The sequence below is a fragment of the Phyllobates terribilis genome, unplaced genomic scaffold (assembly GCF_046119375.1).
Source record: "Phyllobates terribilis strain yellow unplaced genomic scaffold, ASM4611937v1 Scaffold_9__5_contigs__length_417890890, whole genome shotgun sequence".
Taxonomy (NCBI): Eukaryota; Metazoa; Chordata; class Amphibia; order Anura; family Dendrobatidae; genus Phyllobates; species Phyllobates terribilis.
In genome coordinates this window covers 115,320,150-115,342,433 of record NW_027362769.1, presented here as the reverse complement: position 1 = coordinate 115,342,433, position 22,284 = coordinate 115,320,150, and the positions used below count along the sequence as shown (strand labels likewise).

Sequence of the window (22,284 nt, the reverse complement as noted above, 5' to 3'; positions counted from 1 at the left end):
AATTCATGTTTATACCAGCATTGATGGTTGTATTGAAATTTTAATATGGCCTCTTATATTTCTGCTAAAAATTGCATTTTGATAATAATGGGATTCAATAGATAGAAATATTTGTATTGTGCATATAGCTGACTGTTTAGTGTCAAGTCGTAGAAGTTCAGTGATATCATTTGGGTCATAAAAGAGACATTTAAAAAAAATTCAAGTGGAAGTGTAAATGACATTGACATTTTTTGATTTATGATGATTTCTAGTAAATTCATAATTATTCATTAGGAGGTTAATATCCGGTAAACAAATAAAGCTTAGAAATAATTCTTTAAAAATCTGTGATTGTTATTTTGTGTCTGTGTAGAACCTGAATGTTTTTCCTGCTCCTGTACAGGTTCAGTGGTGTCACCTAATATATGTATCATCAGATCTCCACCCCTACAATAAATTAGAGTAGTACTTTCTTTGCTTTGGATTTGCTCATACAGTAAATACATATGCTTTTTTGGTGGGTCCCAGGGACTGGACCTCATGATCATGCATTGATCCTTAATGGTTAGGCAATATAAATGCTTTTATTCCTGCAACAACACCATTAAAGTTTTAAATAAAATAAAACCTCTAACAGATGGACTTACGACCAATATCTTGGTGCATTGGAGTCTATGTGTCAAACTAGAAAATGCTACATCTGTATATATGTGGAAAAACACCAAAGACAAAAGCAAAATACACAAATACCTAAAAGTAAATGGATAAATCGCACAGTGCATAAAAATAATGATAAATAATAAAGGGTATTTAGTTAATATAAATTTTGATCAAAATAATGTAAAAGCCATCCCGCCACGTCATGGCAACCCTTATGGGACAGTCCTAACTCTAATATTAAAACCTTATCATTTGTCAAGTGACATACATATGGATAAGGGCAGGGAGACTGACCCCCTAGTAGAAGCATGGACCTGAGAGGCAGAATGAACTTTTCAGCTCAGACAAAGGGCGGCCACACCCTTATATGCACTAAAGCACATCTGTATATATGTGTAATGTTTTTGTACCATTCTGGTTCAATAATATAACCTCATTTCAAGTTAAAAGGGTTGTTACAAATATATAAGCTATCCCTATCAGTAGGAGAGACTAAAAAAACTATTGATTGCTAGGGTGCCAAACACTGGGACCCTCCACTAATCCAGAGAAAGGGGCTCTGCACAACTCTGTCAAAATGGAGTAGGGGCCAATATATGCTCCTCCGCTTCATTCACTGTCTATATAACTTTTGAAAATTGCTGAGCATAACCTGGCTATCTCTGGCAGTCTCAGAGAATGTATATTACAGGGTAGTCAATTAATATCAGTGGGCTGTAACTAATGTAATGGCTCTTTAATCTGAATAATAGAGACTGGAAACCCCCCACTATGATGTCGATATGTTCTAATTGGACATTAACCAGAGAATTCCTGGCGAGACGGTAAAAATAACATCTTACGTTAAAGCATTTACTATACGTTTACACAATTTTCTTACCATTTTTCATAAAAAACAAGCTGTGATATTAATAAATGTGCTGGGATTTTATTCTGTTAACTTAACAATCGATATGAAGGCTGCAGCTGTGACATGAAAGGAGAAACTAACAAAAAAGGGAATAATTCCATATCCTTGTCCCTTTTAACATTGTACATTGCATTTATCAATCAGTGTTAATTGCCTTTCAGCATGTCGGAGCTGTCCAGTGCTGAATGCATCTGTCTCTTACATTAAATTTTATCTAGACTGGCTGCACAAGTGTGGCCAACACTCCAGTTTGAAGAAGGGACTTGGAGTTCATTGGTATATCTTTGGGCAGCATGGTGGCTCAGTGGTTAGCACTGTACATGGTGGCTCAGTGGTTAGCACTGTGCATGGTGGCTCAGTGGTTAGCACTGTACATGGTGGCTCAGTGGTTAGCACTGTTGCCTTGCAGCGCTGGGGTCCTTGGTTCAAATCCCACCAAGGACAACATCTGCAAGGAGTTTGTATGTTCTCCCCGTGTTTGTGTGGGTTTCCTCCAGGTTCTTCGGTTTCCTCCCACGCTTCAAAGACATACTGATAAGGAATGTAGATTGTGAGCCCCAATGGGGACAGTAATAATAATGTACGTAAAGCACTGTGAAATTAATGGTGCTATATGCACCAGCATAGAAGGGGATTCTTTACGGTCAGAGCCGTGAGACTCTGGAACTCTCTGGGAGAGGAAGTGGTGATGTCCAACTCACTTAATGAGTTCAAGAGAGGCCTGGACGCCTTTCTTGAGAACAATAAAATTACATCTTATGCTTAGTGATAGTTAATTAATCCAGGGATTTAATCTGACTGCCAGATTGGAGTCGGGAAGTGAATTTTTCCTCAATGATGTAAATTGGCCTATACCGCATGGTTTTTTTTTTGCCTTCCCCTGGATCAACGCTGCGGAATAGCTGCAGTGCACAAGAAATAGGCTGAACTCGATGGACGCTTGTCTTTTTTCGGCCTTATAAACTATGTAACTATATATGTAACTATGTAACTATATACAGTAAGTGAGTAAAATAAATAAAACTATCCTACGTTCTGTATATTAGGTTAAAGATGACTGACCATAATATATATGTATATATATATATATATATATATATATATATATATATATATATGTACATTATATATACTATGGTCATACAGAACCTAGTATAAAAGCAAGGTGAGCAAATACCCTGCAGTAAGTAAATAGTAATAGTACATGTAAATAACATAGGTGACATAGTTGATACTGTTTTGATTAAAAATGCGTAAAAGCCATTCTACCAGGACAAGGTGTACCTAATCAGGATAGACCTTAACTCTTCACCTCACTATGTGTCAGCTAACCTCAAAATAGATGGGGTGCAGAGCAGGACCCACACAACCGCCATTGGAAAACTATATAGACAAAATGCCCAGCCCAAGAAAACGGAGCCACACTCCTGTTTGTACAAAGTACAAAAACTAAAGCTAAACCAAAGAAATGAGCAGTAATGCCGGTTGGTATAAGTGCAATGTGTAGGTAAACCAGGCCATTTAACAGACAGAACCTAGGATAAAAACTGAGAAAATACTCTGTAGTATGTAATTGAATACTACATGTAAATAACATAAGGGGTTTAGTTAACACTAATTTGATCAAAAGAGCGTAAAAGCCATCCCACCACAACAAGGTAACCCAATCAAGATGAACCCTAACTCTTATAGTTCACCTATGTATGGGGGTCTGAAGGCTAAAGCTTCACCTAGACTTTACTGGAAGTATTTCTCGCTCTTATATGGCTGAAGATTTATGTGGGGTTGTTCCCTTTAATTAAAAGTTAATCCCCAGCTCCAGACTATTATAAAGAAACGCACCCCCTCCCCCTGGTCCAGAGTTCAGTCTCAGCGCTGCCTCCAGTGCCTGGCTTTGACATGCATTTTTATGTAGATGGAATGCACTGCTCAGAGCCACTAAGCTCTCTGATTGGCTGCTGCGCGGTTGACGTCATGTCTGCTCCGCAGCCAGTGCCGGACACCGGGAACAGCGCCAAAACTCGCCGATGGACCCAAGAAAAGAAAGTACAGAGCGGTTTGTATCCTTATACTAACCTACAGCCGGTGATTATCTTCTAATAAAAAAGAACAACCCCTTTAATGTAACATGTGATATTTGATTCAATAATTGTTTTTCTCGTTAATATCATCGCTATAGCTTAACCTTGCAGTAAAGCAGGTGAGGTTGCTATAAACGTGAAGATCCAGAAACATACGGCGGTATAATTGTTCTAATGTCTCCTTCTAGGTGTCTTATTAAGGATTTTGAAAAGAGGCCGTCAGTCATACATCTGCTGGAGCATCCGTTCATCAGACAGGCTCATGGTAAAGACGTGGCCTTACAAAGACAGCTGGCCAAAATCATCGACACTCAGCAGCAGTCTGGTTTTATTGCTAAAACAAGGTAGGAATCTACGATCACCTTCTCTCATACTGCACACAGGTACCTACTGACATACACAATGTACAGTCATATCTAGGACTGCATTCACAATTCTGCAGGTTTTCCAAGCTCATATCTTGCAATATTACCTGCTAGTTCAGTGTCTTTATAGAAAACGCTTTGCTGATTTGCATTGTTTATTGTAATGTCAGGGAATAGTATTCTGATGCAGAAAATGTTACGCTTCAAGGACTTAGTGCAGTGATCTAAGTATTGTGGACATATGTGCTAACTTAGCAAGAACTGATGCCAACAGCAAACAACAAAATTATTAATGTATCTGATTGTACAATAAGAAATGCAATGTTTTGTATTGTTAATCTAACTGTTTGTAATTATACATAATCTGGAAAATGAGTTCAAAGTTTATAAAAACAGACCTGATAATGCAATCTACAAATATGATTTCTGTAAGATCCTTGTAATTTTTTTTATAGGTCAATCTTTTTTTTTTTACTTTTTAACTTTCTATTCTTTCAGTAAAAGTTTACAGCAGTTTCCTTATCATCAGAGGCAGGATTGGAGTGATAGATAACATATGTATACACAGCTGATATAACACAGGATCCACCATGCACAATAAGCAATGTCACCGCTGACTCTGCTCCCCTCCCTTCACAATGACCCACATGATCATTAGATGCTTCAATACAAAAATTATAGGATCAGTGTGTGTCTATAATGTACATGTGAATTTCCTGAAACACCAAGAAGTTAGAGTCTAAAAACGCCCTGGTGGTCAGTGTGAACATTTTGAAGTTTTCTAATATTAGTAAAAATCGTAATATGAGAAGAAAAACTTTGTCAAAAATGTTGATAAAATACATTTAAGACGAAAACCTAATTTAAACCATAGGTCACATTCACTTTAACCTGGACATAGATGGATAGATATATAGATAGATATATAGATAGATAATAGATAGATAGATAGATAGATAGATAGATAGATAGATGGATGGATGGATGGATGGATGGATGGATGGATAGGTAGGTAGATAGATAGATAAATAGATATGAGATTGAGAGATAAATTGATAGATAGGTGGATAGATGTTAGATGAAGAGATAGATATTAGATATAATAGATAGATATTAGATAGATAGATAGAGAGATATGGGATAGATAGATAATAGATAGATAGATAGATAGATGGATAGATATTGGATAGATAGATAGATAATAGATAGATAGATAGATAGATAGATAGATAGATAGATAGATAGATAGATAGATGGATAGATATTGGATAGATAGATAGATAATAGATAGATAGATAGATAGATGGATAGATATTGGATAGATAGATAGATAATAGATAGATAGATAGATAGATAGATGGATAGATATTGGATAGATAGATAGATAATAGATAGATAGATAATAGATAGATAGATAGATAGATAGATAGATGGATAGATATTGGATAGATAGATAGATATATAGATAGATAGATAGATAGATGGATAGATATTGGATAGATAGATAGATAGATAGATAGATAGATAGATAATAGATAGATGGATAGATATTGAATAGATAGATGGATAGATATTGGATAGATAGATAGATAGATAGATAGATAGATAGATAGATAGATAGATAGATAGATAGATGAGCCCGCTTCATACAATTCCTCCTAAATTCTGCCATTCACATACGGCGAATGTTAGGAGAGGTGGGCAGACACAAAGCCGTTTTAGCCCCAATTCTCACGGACACCATAGCAGCGGCACGGCACAGCTGTCATTGCTGGTATGCCAATCTGTTATAAATATATGATCAATCTGGGGATACAATACTTAGGGCCCCATATAAAAGCTAGGAATGACCCCCTTGTCCACCATGTTGACAATAATCTCTACTGTAGTACTGCAGATTATAGTGGGATTTTAGGGAACCTATATTTGCCGCAGAGCATGCTGGTAACCGTGCTCGCAGGACGTCCTGTTTTTATGTCTCACCTACGGAGCAATGCATGACGCGCGCAGCCATGTGGAGAAGGCTGTAATTGTGTGCGCCCTGCAGCCATCTGTGGTCGCCGCGTGCTGCTGTAGCCACATTGCAGGATCTCATCGTCATTACTCACTTGATCATTGCTCGGAGGATTGTTCATGCGATGTTCACCTTCAGGTCAGCGTAGCACAGGGCAGTGCCACATGAACGCCTTTACCAGAAACCGTGCGGCCTTACATTAATGCTACTTTCATAAATAAGGTCACAGTCCATTCACTAAAGATATGTGAACCTGTCTGGCTGGAAACCGTTGCAATTTTTAGCTGGATATTTGCTAGTTACATACCTGTCACTTATACACAGATTTATGTATTTTGTGCAATAAAACCATTTGGGATATGGAGGTTGCTCATATAACCCTAATTTTATATTATAGTATCTCCTGCCAGGTTGGATGGATCAGGAGAGTAAAGATAATGCTTGTGTATAGAAGTATAATAACTTATAATATACTTTATATATTTCGGAGGTGGGAGCGAGGCCATACAGTAATCACAGCAATGTCCATATATTAGGACCTTACACATAGTAGTGTCCATAGAGTAATACAAGGCATAGCAACCACAACAGCTTAATAATCTCATCTGTGTTCTTCATTATAAATCCAATAGGAATTTCTGCAAATAAAAAGTTTTTTATTGTATTATAGAGAATTACACAATTTTCCAATATACTTTATGCATCAAGATGTCTGCTTGCAGTCATTTAAAGCAGATCTGTTACCAGACTTCGCAAAAAAAGCATTATTACTTAGACCTGATGAGATTGGTGTACTTACTTTGTAAACTATGTCAAAATGACTGTATAATACTTTTTGAAAATCAAAAGAGGTTTGCCGTTTTCAGAAAACCCCCGTCTGCCGGCAGCAGCTTGTTAAAAACAAACAAACCTGTATTTACTCACCCTCCCGGGTCTAGCGCTAAGCCTCCACCGCTGCTTCCGGTGTATTATTGTCTGCTGCACTGATGTTATATTGACAGCGCTGCAGCCAAACAGTGAGCTCAAAGCGGTTCTTGCCATCCACACGTACAAAACAGCTGAGCTTACTTATTGGCTGCAACACTGTCGATGTGTTGTCAGCGCTGCAGACAATAATAGATAGTGAAAGAGGCAGTGGAGACTCAGCGCTGGACCCAGGGAGGGTGAGTAAAGAATAGTTTGGTTTTTAAAATAAACTACACCTGCGGACCGAGGTTTACTGAAAACGAAAATCCCCTTTAAGTCAATCTCCACTCACTTAATCTGATTGACAGCTCCTCAGTGTCCCACCTCCCTGCTAAGATCTCACTCTGCTCAGTGCAAGCTGCAGCTGTCAGTCAGGCTGGGTGGACACTGCATGAATACACTTGGACTCATTAGCTATTTCACTTTATGGCTGGACTCATACAATTCTAATTTTAATATCAGGATTATACAGCCATTCTGACAAGGATTTTCAAAGTAAGTACATCAGTCTCATCATGTCAAAGAGATCTATCTGCTAATTTATGCACTTGTATTTTGAAATCTGGTGACAGATCTCCTTTAATTGGATCCTTCATTGTTTCCAGTAACTAAATATCTAATCCCAGCCAAGTGCTGATCATCACACAAAGATTTGTACTGTAAATGTTACGATTCCTAATGTCAGCGTTGTGTAATGTCCTCTGCACCTGTGTGTCCTTCACATGCGCAGGACAGATTTTCATCTACATGGGGGTGTTGAGCAATAAAGGTTCCTCCTATTGAATGTCAGCAAGAGGAGTTGTTGAAAACTATAAACATCAATTTAAAAAAGCATGTTGGAAAACTGCAATGTTTCATCACACAAAGAATAACTTTTATTTGTTGAATCCTCATTCCTACCTTAATTTTTTTCTTCTAAGGTTACAATCTAGGAAAGTTTTATAATGTCAGAATTTCAACCAAATGTCTTGATTTAATTTCAAACTGTTCTGGAGAGATAAAATAAAATCTTCACTATCTACCTTATGCTAGTTTTTCTACTTGCACCACACGGTAACTTTGGCCTCAATGAAGACATAAAATTCTGACTTTTTGTTACTTGCTTGCTGCGGTTGTGGTACCTGGCGACTCACAACGTGACCCCACTCACTTGCATTATTATTGCATACAGCAATCTTTGATATCATGATCTGTCTCGAGGCCAAAGTCACCATGTAGCTCAAGCTTTAAACTAATTAACTGCATTAAATCTCAAATACATATGGTTGATTATAACAGACGGGTGCAAATTTGCTACGTTTCAAACTGTATACAGTTCTCATTATCATTACAATGAAAAAATTCAGTATGATACAATAATAATACATTTTTTTCACTTTTATTACCTAGAATATTTTTTTTACAATGTTATAGAAATAAATCTAAGCTGCAGTTCTACTTGTGTCCAGAGGATGGCAGAGCTTTACTTCTAATCAGAAATGGTTATGCCGCTGATTGGGATTTTTGCCTGGCAGAACACCACACCGCCACTTTCAGATACTGTAAGAAAACCTGTAGGTGACGTGGTTGCAATTAGCGTCATGCCCAGTGACTCATAACTGCATGAGGCATGGGTTAGTCATTCAGTACATTAGCATCTTCCATAATTTGCTTGTCTACATTTCTACATATATTTATATGATGTGCATCATGAATATACAGGGCAATGCATAGTTATTTCCTTGCTTCATCTATTGTGACAAATATCGCTTCTCAGCCTTTTGGCTATGAGTAAGTAAAGTATATTTGCTTATCAGTGGTATTTCAAGGGGCTGCTGGTAATGAACAATACATTAGTACAAAAGTTCAAGGCCAAATCAAAGGTTTTTAAAAAAGATTCCAAATTATTTGGTACCCAGAAAGCAAATAGCAAAATACCCGTACAGTATACTCTTTCAATAGGACACATTTTTGCATAGTATGGTTAGGGCAGGGGTGGGGAGGCTTCAGTCATGGGAGGTCCTCTTCTCCAGCCCTAGGGCAGATTTCCGAGGACCAAAATGCTCGTCCATCCTTTAATTGCTCCTTAGACTGCGAGCACACACACGCAGCATTTACTACTAAATGCTGGGGCGCATGCAATGAAGGATTATGTCCTGATGCTGGCTAGTGCCAGCGGCCTGCGTTGGAACGTATTTTGTGGGCGGAAGCAGTGCACTCTGCACTCCTATTCCATTGATGAAGACAGCTGCCCCATTGTCTCATATGTGATGTTCAATCCTCTGTGTCTCCTATGTAATGTATATGCTCAAGCCCAGCGTCTCCTATTTATGTACATGCTCTAGCCCCAGTGTCTCCTATGTGATATATATGCTCTGGCCCCAGGGACTCCTACAGTGGAAAAAATAAGTATTTGATACACTGATGATTTAGCAAGTTTTCCCATGTACAAAAAATGGAGAGGTCTGTAATTTTTATTGTAGGTACACTTCAACCGTGAGAGACAGAATCAAAAATAAAAACCAGAAAATCACATTGTATGATTTTTAAACAATTAAATTGCATTTTATTGCATGAAATAAGTATTTGATCACCTACCAACCAGCAAGAATTCTGTCTCTCACTGACCTGTTATTCTTTAAGAAGCCCTCCTACCTGTATTAATTGCACCTGTTTGAACGTGTTACCTGTATAAAAGACACCTGTCCACTCAATCAATCACACTCCAACCTCTCCACCATGGCCAAGACCAAAGAACTGACTAAGGACGCCAGGGACAAAATTGTAGACCTGCACAAGGTTGGGATGGGCTAAAGGACAATAGGCAAGCAGCTTGGTGAGAAGGCAACAACTATTAGAAATTGGAAGAAACACAAGATGACTGTCAATCTTCCTCGGTCTGGGGCTCCAAGCAAGATCTCGCCTCGTGGGGTAATGATGATTCTGAGAAAGGTCTGGAATCCGCCCAGAACTACACGGGAAGACCTTTTCAATGACTGGAAGAGAGCTGGGACCACAGTCTCAAACATTACTGTTAGTAACACACTATGCCGTCATGAATTAAAATCCTGCAGGGCAAGGAAGGTCCCCCTGCTCACACCAGCACATGCCTAGCCTAGTCCCCTTTTAAGTTTGCCAATGAGCATCTGGATGATCCAGGGGAGACCTTGCAGAAGGTCATGTGGTCAGATGAGACCAAAATAGAACTTTTTGGTATCGTCCCCAGCCGTGAAGCGTGGTGGGGAAAACCTGCTTTGGGTGTGCTTTTCAGCAAGGAAGCTGGATGACTGCACCATATTGAAGGGAGGATGGATGGGGTCATGTATCGCGAGATTTTGGCCAACAATCTCCTTCCTTCAGTAAGCGCATTGAAGATGGGTCATGGCTGGGTCTTTCAGCAGTCTCTGTCTCCTATGTGATGTATACAGCAGTCTCAGTGTCTCCTATCTGATATATATACAGGAGTTTTTGTCTCCTATGTGATGTATATTCTGCAGTGTCAGTGTCTCCTATGTGCTGTATACAGCAGTCTCAGTGTATCAATATGATCTCTATACAGCAGTTTCAGTATCTCCTCTGCGGTCTATACAGCAGTCTCGGTGTCTCCTATGTGGTGTATACAGCAATCTTGATGTCTCCTATGTGACGTACATACAGCAGTCTTAGTGTCTAATATGTAATGTATATACAGCATTTTTGATACGTATATACAGCAGTCTCGTGTGTCTTCTATTGGATGTATATATAGCAGTCTCAGTGTCTCTTACGTGGTGCATACAGCAGTCTCTGTGTATCCAATGTAATGCGTATACAGCAGTCTTGGTATCTCCTATGTGATGCTCATACACTAGTCTCGGTGTATCCTATGTGATGTATACAGCTGACTTACCACTGCTTGAGTTGTATAAGTGTAATGTGAGCAGTGATGAATTTCCCACTGTGAGGAGACATACAGTATCATATAAATCTGTGTTTCGTATGACTTACTGCTGCTAGTCCTTTACAAAAATGATTGCAAAAAGTCGACTGTGCAACAGACTGAAGCAAACCTAGAAAAGCAGTTGCGAGTAGCAGCACATGGCTCCAGCCATCAAATTAGCGTGAATTAATTAAATGTTTGACCACGCATACCAGGGTAAATTTAAATTTGATAATTTTGTAAGGCCCTCAAAAGAGGCTATAAATATCAAAATGGCCCTTGGAAGAAAAAAGGTTCCCCACCCCTGGTTTAGGTTTGTAGAGCCGTACCAAGTTTTACCCTCACCAAGGGCACAGGCTCATCCCCTCTAAGTGAACAAAAACTACTGCAGTCAGATAGGGAAAGGAAGCTGCATTCTGATTAGCTGCGGTGAGCAATTGTTCCAAGTTTTATATAGAATTTCCATTGCATTGAGTTCTATTAATATATGTGTCGCACACGTTTATCGTGTTACTTGTCATTTCTGTAAAACCCCCAGATTCGCTCAGCTAGGAAGGTATATGACGTTTACTTTTATTTTTGTCTCCCTTTTGTCTACTCCAGTTTTTTATCTTTGGATACAGAAAATCTTTACAATGAAAAGTACGGTAATTATTAAAAGGTCTCTCCAGCCTGCGCACATCCCACCGTGTGTTCAGTTTGTCCTGTTTCCTTGGTGAAACAATTATTTTTCACTTGAGCAGATTCAGTTTTCAGAAAGCGGCACAAAAGCGTGAAACCTGACTTTCTGCCTGCCATTTATGAATCAATGAGGTCATAATATTTTCAGCACATTCTAATGAATTAGAAAGGCTCTAAATACTTTTTTTAGTAGTAACATGTCGAGCAGACATAGCATATTAGCAAAAGAGGAATAGCAAAACCTTTAGGTTTCCATATATTTATATTATATTATATTTTTAAATAGTTTCCATATACAATTCTGATTAATTTCATAAAATATGTATAATTATAGCGGTAGCTGTTGTGTTTTTTTTTTCTGAAACAGAGCTTCAAACCACCTTTTTCACTATAATACAATTCTGGCTGGCTACAGATGCCACTAGGGGGAGCTCACTGCAGACAAAATATATAAAGTATTTATTGATTGCAAAGGAAAATATATGCTGTAAATCCCCACTAATGGGATCAGAAGGCATCCAGAATGTTAGCATTTACCATGATTTGCCTAGCAACATTCCCTCTAAGGTGTAACATTTACCACAAGTATTGTGCCGCCGTCCATGACCACCAAGAATGTGCCTCTGTATTGTGCAGAAGGAAACAGCAAGCTAATTTCCTGCTACCATCTGTATATAAGTTTTTTGTAAGTAAAAAGGACTTTATTTTTATAAACTAGGCTGGTTGTAGAAGGTCACTGCGCTTGGCATTGTAGATGCCTTCTTGATCCTCTCATCTCTTTAGTATTGCTATAGCCTTCTTCCTTTAGGACTCAGCAGCTACCTCCACCTTCTCCTGCTGATTGACACACCCGTGCTTGGTAGTTAAAAACTCTCAGTTTCTCCAGAGAGGCGCCGGTGATAGATCTATGTACCTCTGTGTTGGCTTGGAGCACTAGCAGTTGGCTAGTTTCTTCTCTGGTGCCCTTGGGGGACAGTTGGTGTTATCTCTCTGGTGTCTGCTCAAGCTAAGTGTATCCCCTTTGGTGGTCTACCTTGTTGTCTTTAGTTTGTAGTGGGGCTTGACTAATGCTTACCCTGTCCCCTTCCTATCTAGGGCCAAGCTCTAGGGACATTCAGGGCTTAGGTTCCTGCTCAGTAATAGGTGTGGAACCTATAAAGGGATGATAGGGTAGGCAGGGTGATATTAGATCTGCCTAGGGGTCTCCACTCCCCCTTTCCCTAGTGTTTGGGCTTCCTTCCCCTCTTACCTTCGTGTTGCACTTAATCTTTCCCTCACTTTGCGTGACAAGGACCCCCTTTTCATGTAGCATGCCGGGCACGGGAGACAAGCAGCTCACCCATGGCTACCGCCTCGCGTCATGTTATACCCCTCTCTTTCCAATGCCCCCCTCTCAAACTGCTCCCCATGTCCACTTCTCTCACACACAGCCTCCCATATTACCTCTCACAAACTGCTCCCAAAGTTCACCTCTCAGACTGCTCCCTTTCCTGACAAACTGTTTCCCGTGCCCCTTCACAGGCTGCACCCCACCACCCCTCTCTCACACAGGCTCCTCAATTCCATATTCACAAACTGTTCCTAAATGCCCCTCTCTCACATGTACTTCCTTCTTTCACAGACATTTCCCCCTGCTCCACAGACTTCTTACAGCCCTCCTCAGTGGCTATTACCCTTTAAAACAGACTCCTTCACATTCCCCTCTCTTCTTTTTAAGTAACTTCATGTTTTGGTCCATAGTAGGAAGCTGAACTGATTGTTCAGCTTTCAATTTACTTCCAACATAAAAGCGAGTTAATAGAGAGGACAGTGCAGCTACTGAAGAGCTGCACAGTTCTCACAGTGATCACCTAGAGCTTCATCAGCGCTCTGCCCAATCATTACAGGGATTGCTCAGGGAGTGCCTGAAAGAGCTCATTTTTTTCTGGATCGGGGAGCTTATAAGCTGCATGGCAAGGCTGTTGTACAGCCAAGAAATGGAAGTCCCAACCATACAACCATATGTATTGTTGTATATTTCACTGCATACACTTCAAGTGTTAAGAATATAACTGCACAGTTTGAGTTTTCTGGGTATCTTCTGGACACAGTTATTTCTGAATTTATAATTGGGCAGAAAGGTTATTGGACCCCAATAATAACAATGCTACTATTGGAAAGCTATCATCAGAAAATAACATATTGTTCAAATCAGGTTTGTTATATTATCATTTATTAAAAAAAAGAATAATTAGTTCTTGCAATTTAGTGATTTATAAGCATTTTTGGCAATAGTTTTATTATAGGACACAATCTTTATTAAAAAAGAAAATTAGTAATCTTACAATTTTGACAGTGGCCACAGGGGCTTTTTTAGACTCATACTTTCTGTCCTTTTAGGAAGAGTTTTCAGCAAGTGACCTTATCATCAGAGGCAGGTTTATAATAACAGGTAACACCTCTATATACAGCTGATAACACAGGATCCACCAATCAGAATAGGCAATTTTACAGCTCCCCCTCTTTTCAGAAGGAACTTTGCACACACTCATTAGATACTTCAGTACAAAAGATAGCATCTGAATCTGTTCATCATGGCTATGTACAGGTGTTGCTTCCTGAAACAACCGGAAGTTAGAATCTAAAAAATCCCCAGTGGCCAATGTGAGAATTGCAAGATTACCAATTTTATTTTTTTTTTTATAAAAATTACATCCTATAAAGAAAATTGCCAAAAATGTTTAAAAAAACCCACAAAATTGCAAGATTACTAATTTTGTTTTTTTTAAATAAATAATTTGTAACAAATAAACTTGATAATAATGTAGCAGATAAACATTGCAAAATAAGTTTAAAAAATATAAGTAACACAAAAACCTGGTTTAAAATCATGTCATTTTCTGAAAATAGCTTCTCTTTATAAGGGGGAGTATGATATTGATAACCTAATGGGGTACTATGACATTGTCGGCCTATCGATAGCATAGGTCTTTGATGTCAGATCGGTGGGGGTCTATCACCGGGTTCAGGCTTTAATTCAAAGTGGATGTGTTCAAGATAAATTTAGATGAAGGATGGGCACTCAAAATAATTTATCTGATGGGCACAAGGAAGCCCCCTCCAGTAATGACAGCCTATACACCCCCATAGTTCTGCCACTGGTTATCTCATGATGTCACTGGCTTCTTAGTATCATCTTCAGTGAACCCATTAGGAAAAACCTCACAGGAAAATAAACACACAGATTTTATGTGCCAGTTATGTTTCCATTTTGTTTAATAGTCTAATTAACAAGGCTTATAGGGAAATGAATAAATTAAAAAATAAACTCAATTTTTGCCTAAAGCCTTTTTCTGCATAGGAGGTATTATTGACTACATTCTAGGGCGGATAAATGTATCGTTAAAAAAGCTCACAGACAGAATAAATAAGGGAATTAGATTTCTTTATAATGCAACTGCTTACATAAATGTTACATAGCTTCAATTTATAGCTTTTTATTACCATTCTAATCAAAAAGGACATTTGCCTTATCACTGGGCAAGGCAGGAGGTTGGTATAGATTTATATATTTTTTTGGTAATTTGTTTGTTTTATAATAGAAGAAATAAATGTTTGTTTAAAGGGAATGTGACATCAGAAAATGACTTGTTGCTTGAGTCAGGTTTTTCTGTATTGTTTTAAATATATATATATATATATATATATATAGTACAGACCAAAAGTTTGGACACACCTCATTTAAAGATTTTTCTGTATTTTCATGACTATGAAAATTGTACATTCACACTGAAGGCATCAAAACTATGAATTAACACATGTGGAATTATATACTTAACAGAAAAGTGTGAAACAACTGAAAATATGTCTTATATTCTAGGTTCTTCAAAGTAGCCACCTTTTGCTTTGATGACTGCTTTGCAAACTCTTGGCATTCTCTTGATGAGCTTCAAGAGGTAGTCACCGGAAATGGTTTTCACTTCACAGGTGTGCCCTGTCAGGTTTAATAAGTGGGATTTCTTGCCTTATAAATGGGGTTGGGACCATCAGTTGTGTTTTGCAGAAGTCTGGTGGATACACAGCTGATAGTCCTACTGAATAGACTGTTAGAATTTGTATTATGGCAAGAAAAAAGCAGCTAAGTAAAGAAAAACGAGTGGCCATCATTACTTTAAGAAATGAAGGTCAGTCAGTGCAAAAAATTGGGCAAACTTTGAAAGTGTCCCCAAGTGCAGTTGAAAAAATCATCAAGCGCTACAAAGAAACTGGCTCACATGAGGACTGTCCCAGGAAAGGAAGACCAAGAGTCACCTCTGCTTCTGAGGATAAGTTTATCCGAGTCACCAGCCTCAGGAATCGCAGGTTAACAGCAGCTCAGATTAGAGACCAAGTCAATGCCACACAGAGTTCTAGCAGCAGACACATCTCTACAACAACTGCTAAGAGGAGACTTTGTGCAGCAGGCCTTCATGGTAAAATAGCTGCTAGGAAACCACTGCTAAGGACAGGCAACAAGCAGAAGAGACAAGTTTGGGCTAAGGAACACAAGGAATGTACATTAGACCAGTGGAAATCTGTGCTTTGGTCTGATGAGTCCAAATTTGAGATCTTTGGTTCCAACCACCGTGTCTTTGTGCGACGCAGAAAAGGTGAACAGATGGACTCTACATGCCTTGTTCCCACCGTGAAGCATGGAGGAGGAGGTGTGATGGTGCTTTTCTGGTGACACTGTTGGGGATTTATTCAAAATTGAAGGCATACTGAACCAGCATGGCTACCACAGCATCTTGCAGCGGCATGCTATTCCATCCGGTTTGCGTTTAGTTGGACCATCATTTATTTTTCAACAGGACAATGACCCCAAACACACCTCCAGGCTGTGTAAGGGCTATTTGACCAAGAAGGAGAGTGATGGGGTGCTACGCCAGATGACCTGGCCTCCACAGTCACCAGACCTGAACCCAATCGAGATGGTTTGGGGTGAGCTGGACCGCAGAATGAAGGCAAAAGGGCCAACAAGTGCTAAGCATCTCTGGGAACTCCTTCAAGATTGTTGGAAGACCATTTCTGGTGACTACCTCTTGAAGCTCATCAAGATAATGCCAAGAGTGTGCAAAGCAGTCATCAAAGCAAAAGGTGGCTACTTTGAAGAACCTAGAATATAAGACATATTTTCAGTTGTTTCACACTTTTTTGTTAAGTATATAATTCCACATGTGTTAATTCATAGTTTTGATGCCTTCAGTGTGAATGCACAATTTTCATAGTCAGGAAAATACAGAAAAATCTTTAAATGAGAAGGTGTGTCCAAACTTTTGGTCTGTACTGTATTTCTTTTACAATAGTGTCAGTTACTTTGTGAATTGGATCAATTTAGAGAAAGCTCACACGATCCTCTTCCAATCTTATTTTCTCATTTGCATTACACCATATTCATGGCCTGACTGCCAAACTCATGATCTGAAATATCAGCATCATCCCTTATGATGGAGCAAAGGAAACATGAAAATAGAGGTTATGGTTGATGTGAGATGTGGTAAGAATAATGAATAATTAATGGTGTTTACCATCCGGCCCATTTTTGGAGTTTTGTGTGAAATTATGTCCAATTTGCCTTTTTTTCTCTGTATTTTTGTGTTGTTCCAATACACACAAAGGAAATAAACATGTGTATAACAAAACATGTGTAATTGTAATAATTCTCTGGGAGAAATACTTCATTTTCTGGATGAATTTCAAGGATGTCAAGACTTTCAGCCCTGACTGTATATGGATTTAATCAGGAATAGTTTTCAGATTCTTGGTGGACCTTTTTGAAGAAGTTAATTCTTGTTATTTTTGCCCATAGCGGGTGCATATACAGTAATACATTGGCATGAGATCATATGTAAATGTGCATGTCCTAAAATCATAACCTGTTATTTTTTTCCTTTGTGCATTGAAATCAGAAAGAAAGGAAGAATGTTTTCCCGAAGCAATACTTTATCTGATCAGGTGGAATGGCTCTTGGTTACTTTACGTCTTTGCTTGTTACTCGTGCACTCATGGGCCGCTATTATTTTGGTATAGGAAGCCTAAATATTCTCTAAACTGACGTAAATGCTTACGGAAATTTCTAACAGTCCGACTCCATGCGTCTAAAGCAGACACAGCTTCTCCCTGTTGTCATGAGATGAGAACGCTTATTTGAAGATGCTTAGAAGAAATTAACATAAGCACATTCATTTTCATAGAAAACCCTAAATTCCCATTAATTTCTGTAAAATAATTGCCTCCTGTAAAATTCCTCATGTTGTGCATTAACATGGGACAGTTGATCTGATGAACATAACATTTGTACTTGTGAAGGCTGTCTTAATTACCTCTCTACACAAATCTACCATAGAGACAGTCCATGCAGCTGCTATTGTGTCCCAGAAGAGAAGGGGCCCATTCCAGGTTTGTCTTGATGGTAAACGTCAGCAAAGAGATGGGAGCGAATTATCATTGTTGTTCGATTGCTGCACTTGGATGACCATGGTCAAGAATTGTTTGGCCAAAATATCTCCCCTGTGTTAAAGAGCCCTAAAATGTACACTGCTCAAAAAAATAAAGGTAACACTTAAACGACAGAATATAACTCCAAGTAAATCAAACTTCTGTGAAATCAAACTGTCCACTTAGGAAGCAACACTGATTGACAATCAATTTCACATGCTGTTGTGCAAATGGAATAGACAATAGATGGAAATTATTGGCAATTATCAAGACACCCTCAATAAAGGAGTGGTTCTGCAGGTGGGGACCACAGACCACATTTCAGTACCAATGCTTTCTGGCTGATGTTTTGGTCACTTTTGAATGTTGGTTGTGCTTTCACACTCGTGGTCACATGAGACGGACTCTACAACCCACAGAAGTTGCTCAGGTAGTGCAGCTCATCCAGGATGGCACATCAATGTGAGCTGTGGCAAGAAGGTTTGCTGTGTCTGTCAGCATAGTGTCCAGAGGCTGGAGGCGCTACCAGGACACAGGCCAGTACACCAGGAGACGTGGAGGGGGCCGTAGGAGGGCAACAACCCAGTAGTAGGACCGCTACCTCCGCCTTTGTGCAAGGAGGGACAGGAGGAACACTGCCAGAGCCCTGCAAAATGGCCTCCAGCAGGCCACAAATGTGCATGTGTCTGCACAAACGGTTAGAAATCGACTACGTGATGGTGGTATGAGGGCCCGACGTCCACAGATGAGGGTTGTGCTCACAGCCCAACACCGTGCAGGACACTTGGCATTTGCACCGAACACCAGGATTGGCAAAGTCGCAGATGAAAGCAGGTTCACACTGAGCACATGTGACAGATGTGACAGAGTCTGGAGACGCCGTGGAGAGCGATCTGCTGCCTGCAACATCCTTCAGCATGACCGGTTTGGCAGTGGGTCAGTAATGGTGTGGGGTGGCATTTCTTTGGAGGGCCGCACAGCCCTCCATGTGCTCGCCAGAGGTAGCCTGTCTGCCATTAGGTACCAAGATTAGATCCTCAAACCCCTTGTGAGACCATATGCTGGTGCGGTTGGCCCTGGGTTCCTCCTAATGCAGGACAATGCCAGACCTCATGTGGCTGGAGTGTGTCAGCAGTTCCTGGAAGATGAAGGCATTGAAGCTATGGACTGGCCCGCCCGTTCCCCAGACCTGAATCCGATTGAGCACATCTGAGACATCATGTCTCGCTCCATCCACCAACGTCACGTTGCACCACAGACTGTCCAGGAGTTGGCGGATGCTTTAGTCCAGGTCTGGGAGGAGATCCCACAGGAGACCATCCGCAATCTCATCAGGAGCATGCCCAGGCATTGTAGGGAGGTCATACAGGCATGTGGAGGCCACACACAATACTGAGCCTCATTTTGACTTGTTTTAAGGACATTACATCAAAGTTGGATCAGCCTGTAGTGTGTTTTTCCACTTTAATTTTGGGGATGACTCCAAATCCAGGCCTCCATTGATTAATAAATTTGATTTCCATTGATGATTTTTGTGTGATTTTGTTGTCAGCTCATTCAACTTTGTACAGACCAAAGTATTCAATGAGAATATTTCATTCATTCAGATCTAGGATGTGTTATTTGAGTGTTCCCTTTATTTTTTTGAGCAGGGTATATGTTAAAAAAAGTAACCTATTCCCTTTAAAGGGAACCTATCACGTGAAAAAACGCTATTAACCTGCAGATGTTGGGTTAATTTGCAGGTTAATAGCATTCTGAACCTGCCCGGCGCCTGCGCTTAGACCCCTTCTGCTGAGAGGGAATTAACTTTATTCCTACCGCTAGCGGTCACAGGGTTGGCGCCTGTGCGGGTTCAGTCACCCCCTGGCACTGACTGACAGCCAGCCCAAATGCTGAGCTGCTGTCATTGGGGATCTAAGTGCCGGCACCAGGCAGGTTCAGAACGCTATTAACCTGCAGATTAACCCCATATCTGCAGGTTAATAGCGTTTTTTCATGTGACAGTTTCCCTTTTAATCCCCAGCTGTTACTTGACTGGTCCACATTGGTTTCTGCTTAATTCCTGCAGAAATGATGTTCCACCCATGCACATGTGAGCGCTGCAGCCAACCACAGCCAGCATGTACCTCTGAGGATAGTGTTTGGCTGCAGCGGTAATGCACGTATAGATAGGAAGTAAGTGCTAGAGGAAGTAATCAGTGACCATCTTGATTCTTGTGAACAGATTTTAAATTAAACTATCAGAAAATCCCTTTTAAATCCTTGTATTTGTAACTCCAGAAATGTTGTGTACAGGATTGCCATCTTGATTTTTTAAACATTTTTTCTCGACCGCTTATCAAAAAATCACACACAGCCCAAATTTTTTAAAAGGAATCTGTCTGCAGATGTTTTCAATGTAATCTGACAGCAGCATTATGTAGGGACTGAGATTCTGATTTCAGCAATGCATCACTTACTGGGCAGTTTGTTGCTATTTCAATAAAATCAGTGTTTTATCAGCAGGAGATTATCATTACAGGACTAGGTGTCTCATGCTTCCTGGTCCAGCCACTCACTCACCACTGATTGGCAGCTTTCTGCCTATGCACAGTGTACACAGAAAGCTGCCTATCAGTGGTGTGGGCAGGATTTTACAGAGCTCAACTTTTCAGAGCTCTGCTAGATCTACAGTAGAGAAAACTTATTGTATCAAAATAACAGTATGCAGACCAGCAAGTAACACATCACTGGAATCAGGAACTCTGCCCCTACATCATGCTGCTCTCAGATTACATAGCAAAATCCTGGTGACAGATTCCTTTTAAATGATGTACAGTATGTCTACAGCCCATATCGGGTGCTTTGCTGTCATGTGCCTGAGCATGCTGGTGGTGGTCAGGCTGGTAGTTTTGTTGCACCTGCTCATGTTGGCATGGCAGATGTTGCAAATGGTCTTTTTTTGGGTTTTAAAAAAGTGGCAGACTCTGGAAGACCTAACAGTTGGACTGACAACTTCCCTCATGCTGGTGTTCTGGGGAACAGTTGCCCACCTTGTGTCTGTGGCGACCTCACTGCCTCTTCCTGCCTGTTGTGGTGCTTCAGATCCCTCCCTCTATGCGCTGCTGTCCTCGCTATGCATGTCACCTTCCCAGGTTGGGTCAGTGACTTCATAGTCCACCACCTCGTTTCTGATATAAAGATATTAGGTGCATTCATTGTATAATGATCATAATTAGGGTCACAAAAATCTGTACAAGTTTCTCCAACTTTAAAAAACAAAACATTTTTACAGAAAAGGGGGGAAAAGTGCATTATTTTTGCAGATTGTCCAGGATTTTTTTTTTTTACCATGCTTCTAACTTCAATAAATAGCATTGCTGATATTTTGAGGCATTATATGACTCCCACCTCGCAGACACGATCTCATGACGTTCTCGGAGCTGGGGGATTTGTCTCATCACGTGACGGCACAGCGTCTATGAAGGAAAGGACTGTCAGAAGCTCTCACTTCGGATCAGCGCTAAGTGCTCCACAGCAGGAGGCTCCTTTGCTGTAAACCAGAAATTGTTCTTGCCTTAGGTTTATAATTCAAGACAACATAATGTAGATAATACTGAAAACGCGTTTCTCCGTCCTGGGCAGAGCCGCCTTAATAATCCCAGAGTCGTGTTTCATTATTGGTCCATTTTAATTTAATAGTTGACTAGTTTTGAGATTTTGGTTATAATCAGATTACATAGAGTTAGCAGATAAAAATGTCTTTGCTTCTAATTCCGTAACGTAAGGACAAAAGATTACATCTCAGACCAGGAGCGCAACCATTTGTGTGGTTAAAGGGAATCATGTTTCTGAAGGACTCTGTTAGAAGAGGCATTTTGTAAGGTAGACAGGTAAGGCTGGACTTATACTTTATAAGGATCCAATCTTTAATCCAATTATTAAGGTGATTGGGGACAATTGTACAAAGAGTGTTTACATATAGCTAGTTTTCTATCGTCTTTATAGCATGTGTCACAGCATGACCAAAATCAGTCATCCCTATGCTGGTGGCTAGCAAGTCTTCTATATATATGCAAGGATGAGGTCTATATTTTTCCAGATCTGGAAAAACTTGACTCATCGTTGTAGGGTGTTAATCCATTTTAATTGGAGACCTACTTGATTAACCACTATGAGTAACTCCATTATACCATATCCCTGATACTGAGTCATCACACTAGAGATGCAAATTTAGGCATACTGTATATGCCAGAAGAAACTTCTTCTGTTGGTGATAATTGGAGATT

General features: G+C 39.9%; 1 protein-coding gene across 1 annotated transcript in view; it reads left to right on the top strand.

The window, feature by feature from the left end:
* The first annotated feature begins 3,807 nt into the window (after positions 1 to 3,807).
* MYO3B (myosin IIIB) overlaps positions 3,808 to 22,284 on the top strand; it is a 263,260-nt gene continuing 244,783 nt past the window's right edge. The window contains exon 1 of the mRNA XM_073646976.1: positions 3,808 to 3,977. Within this exon, the coding sequence (XP_073503077.1) occupies positions 3,808 to 3,977 (170 nt within the window). The remainder of the gene's footprint in view (positions 3,978 to 22,284) is intronic.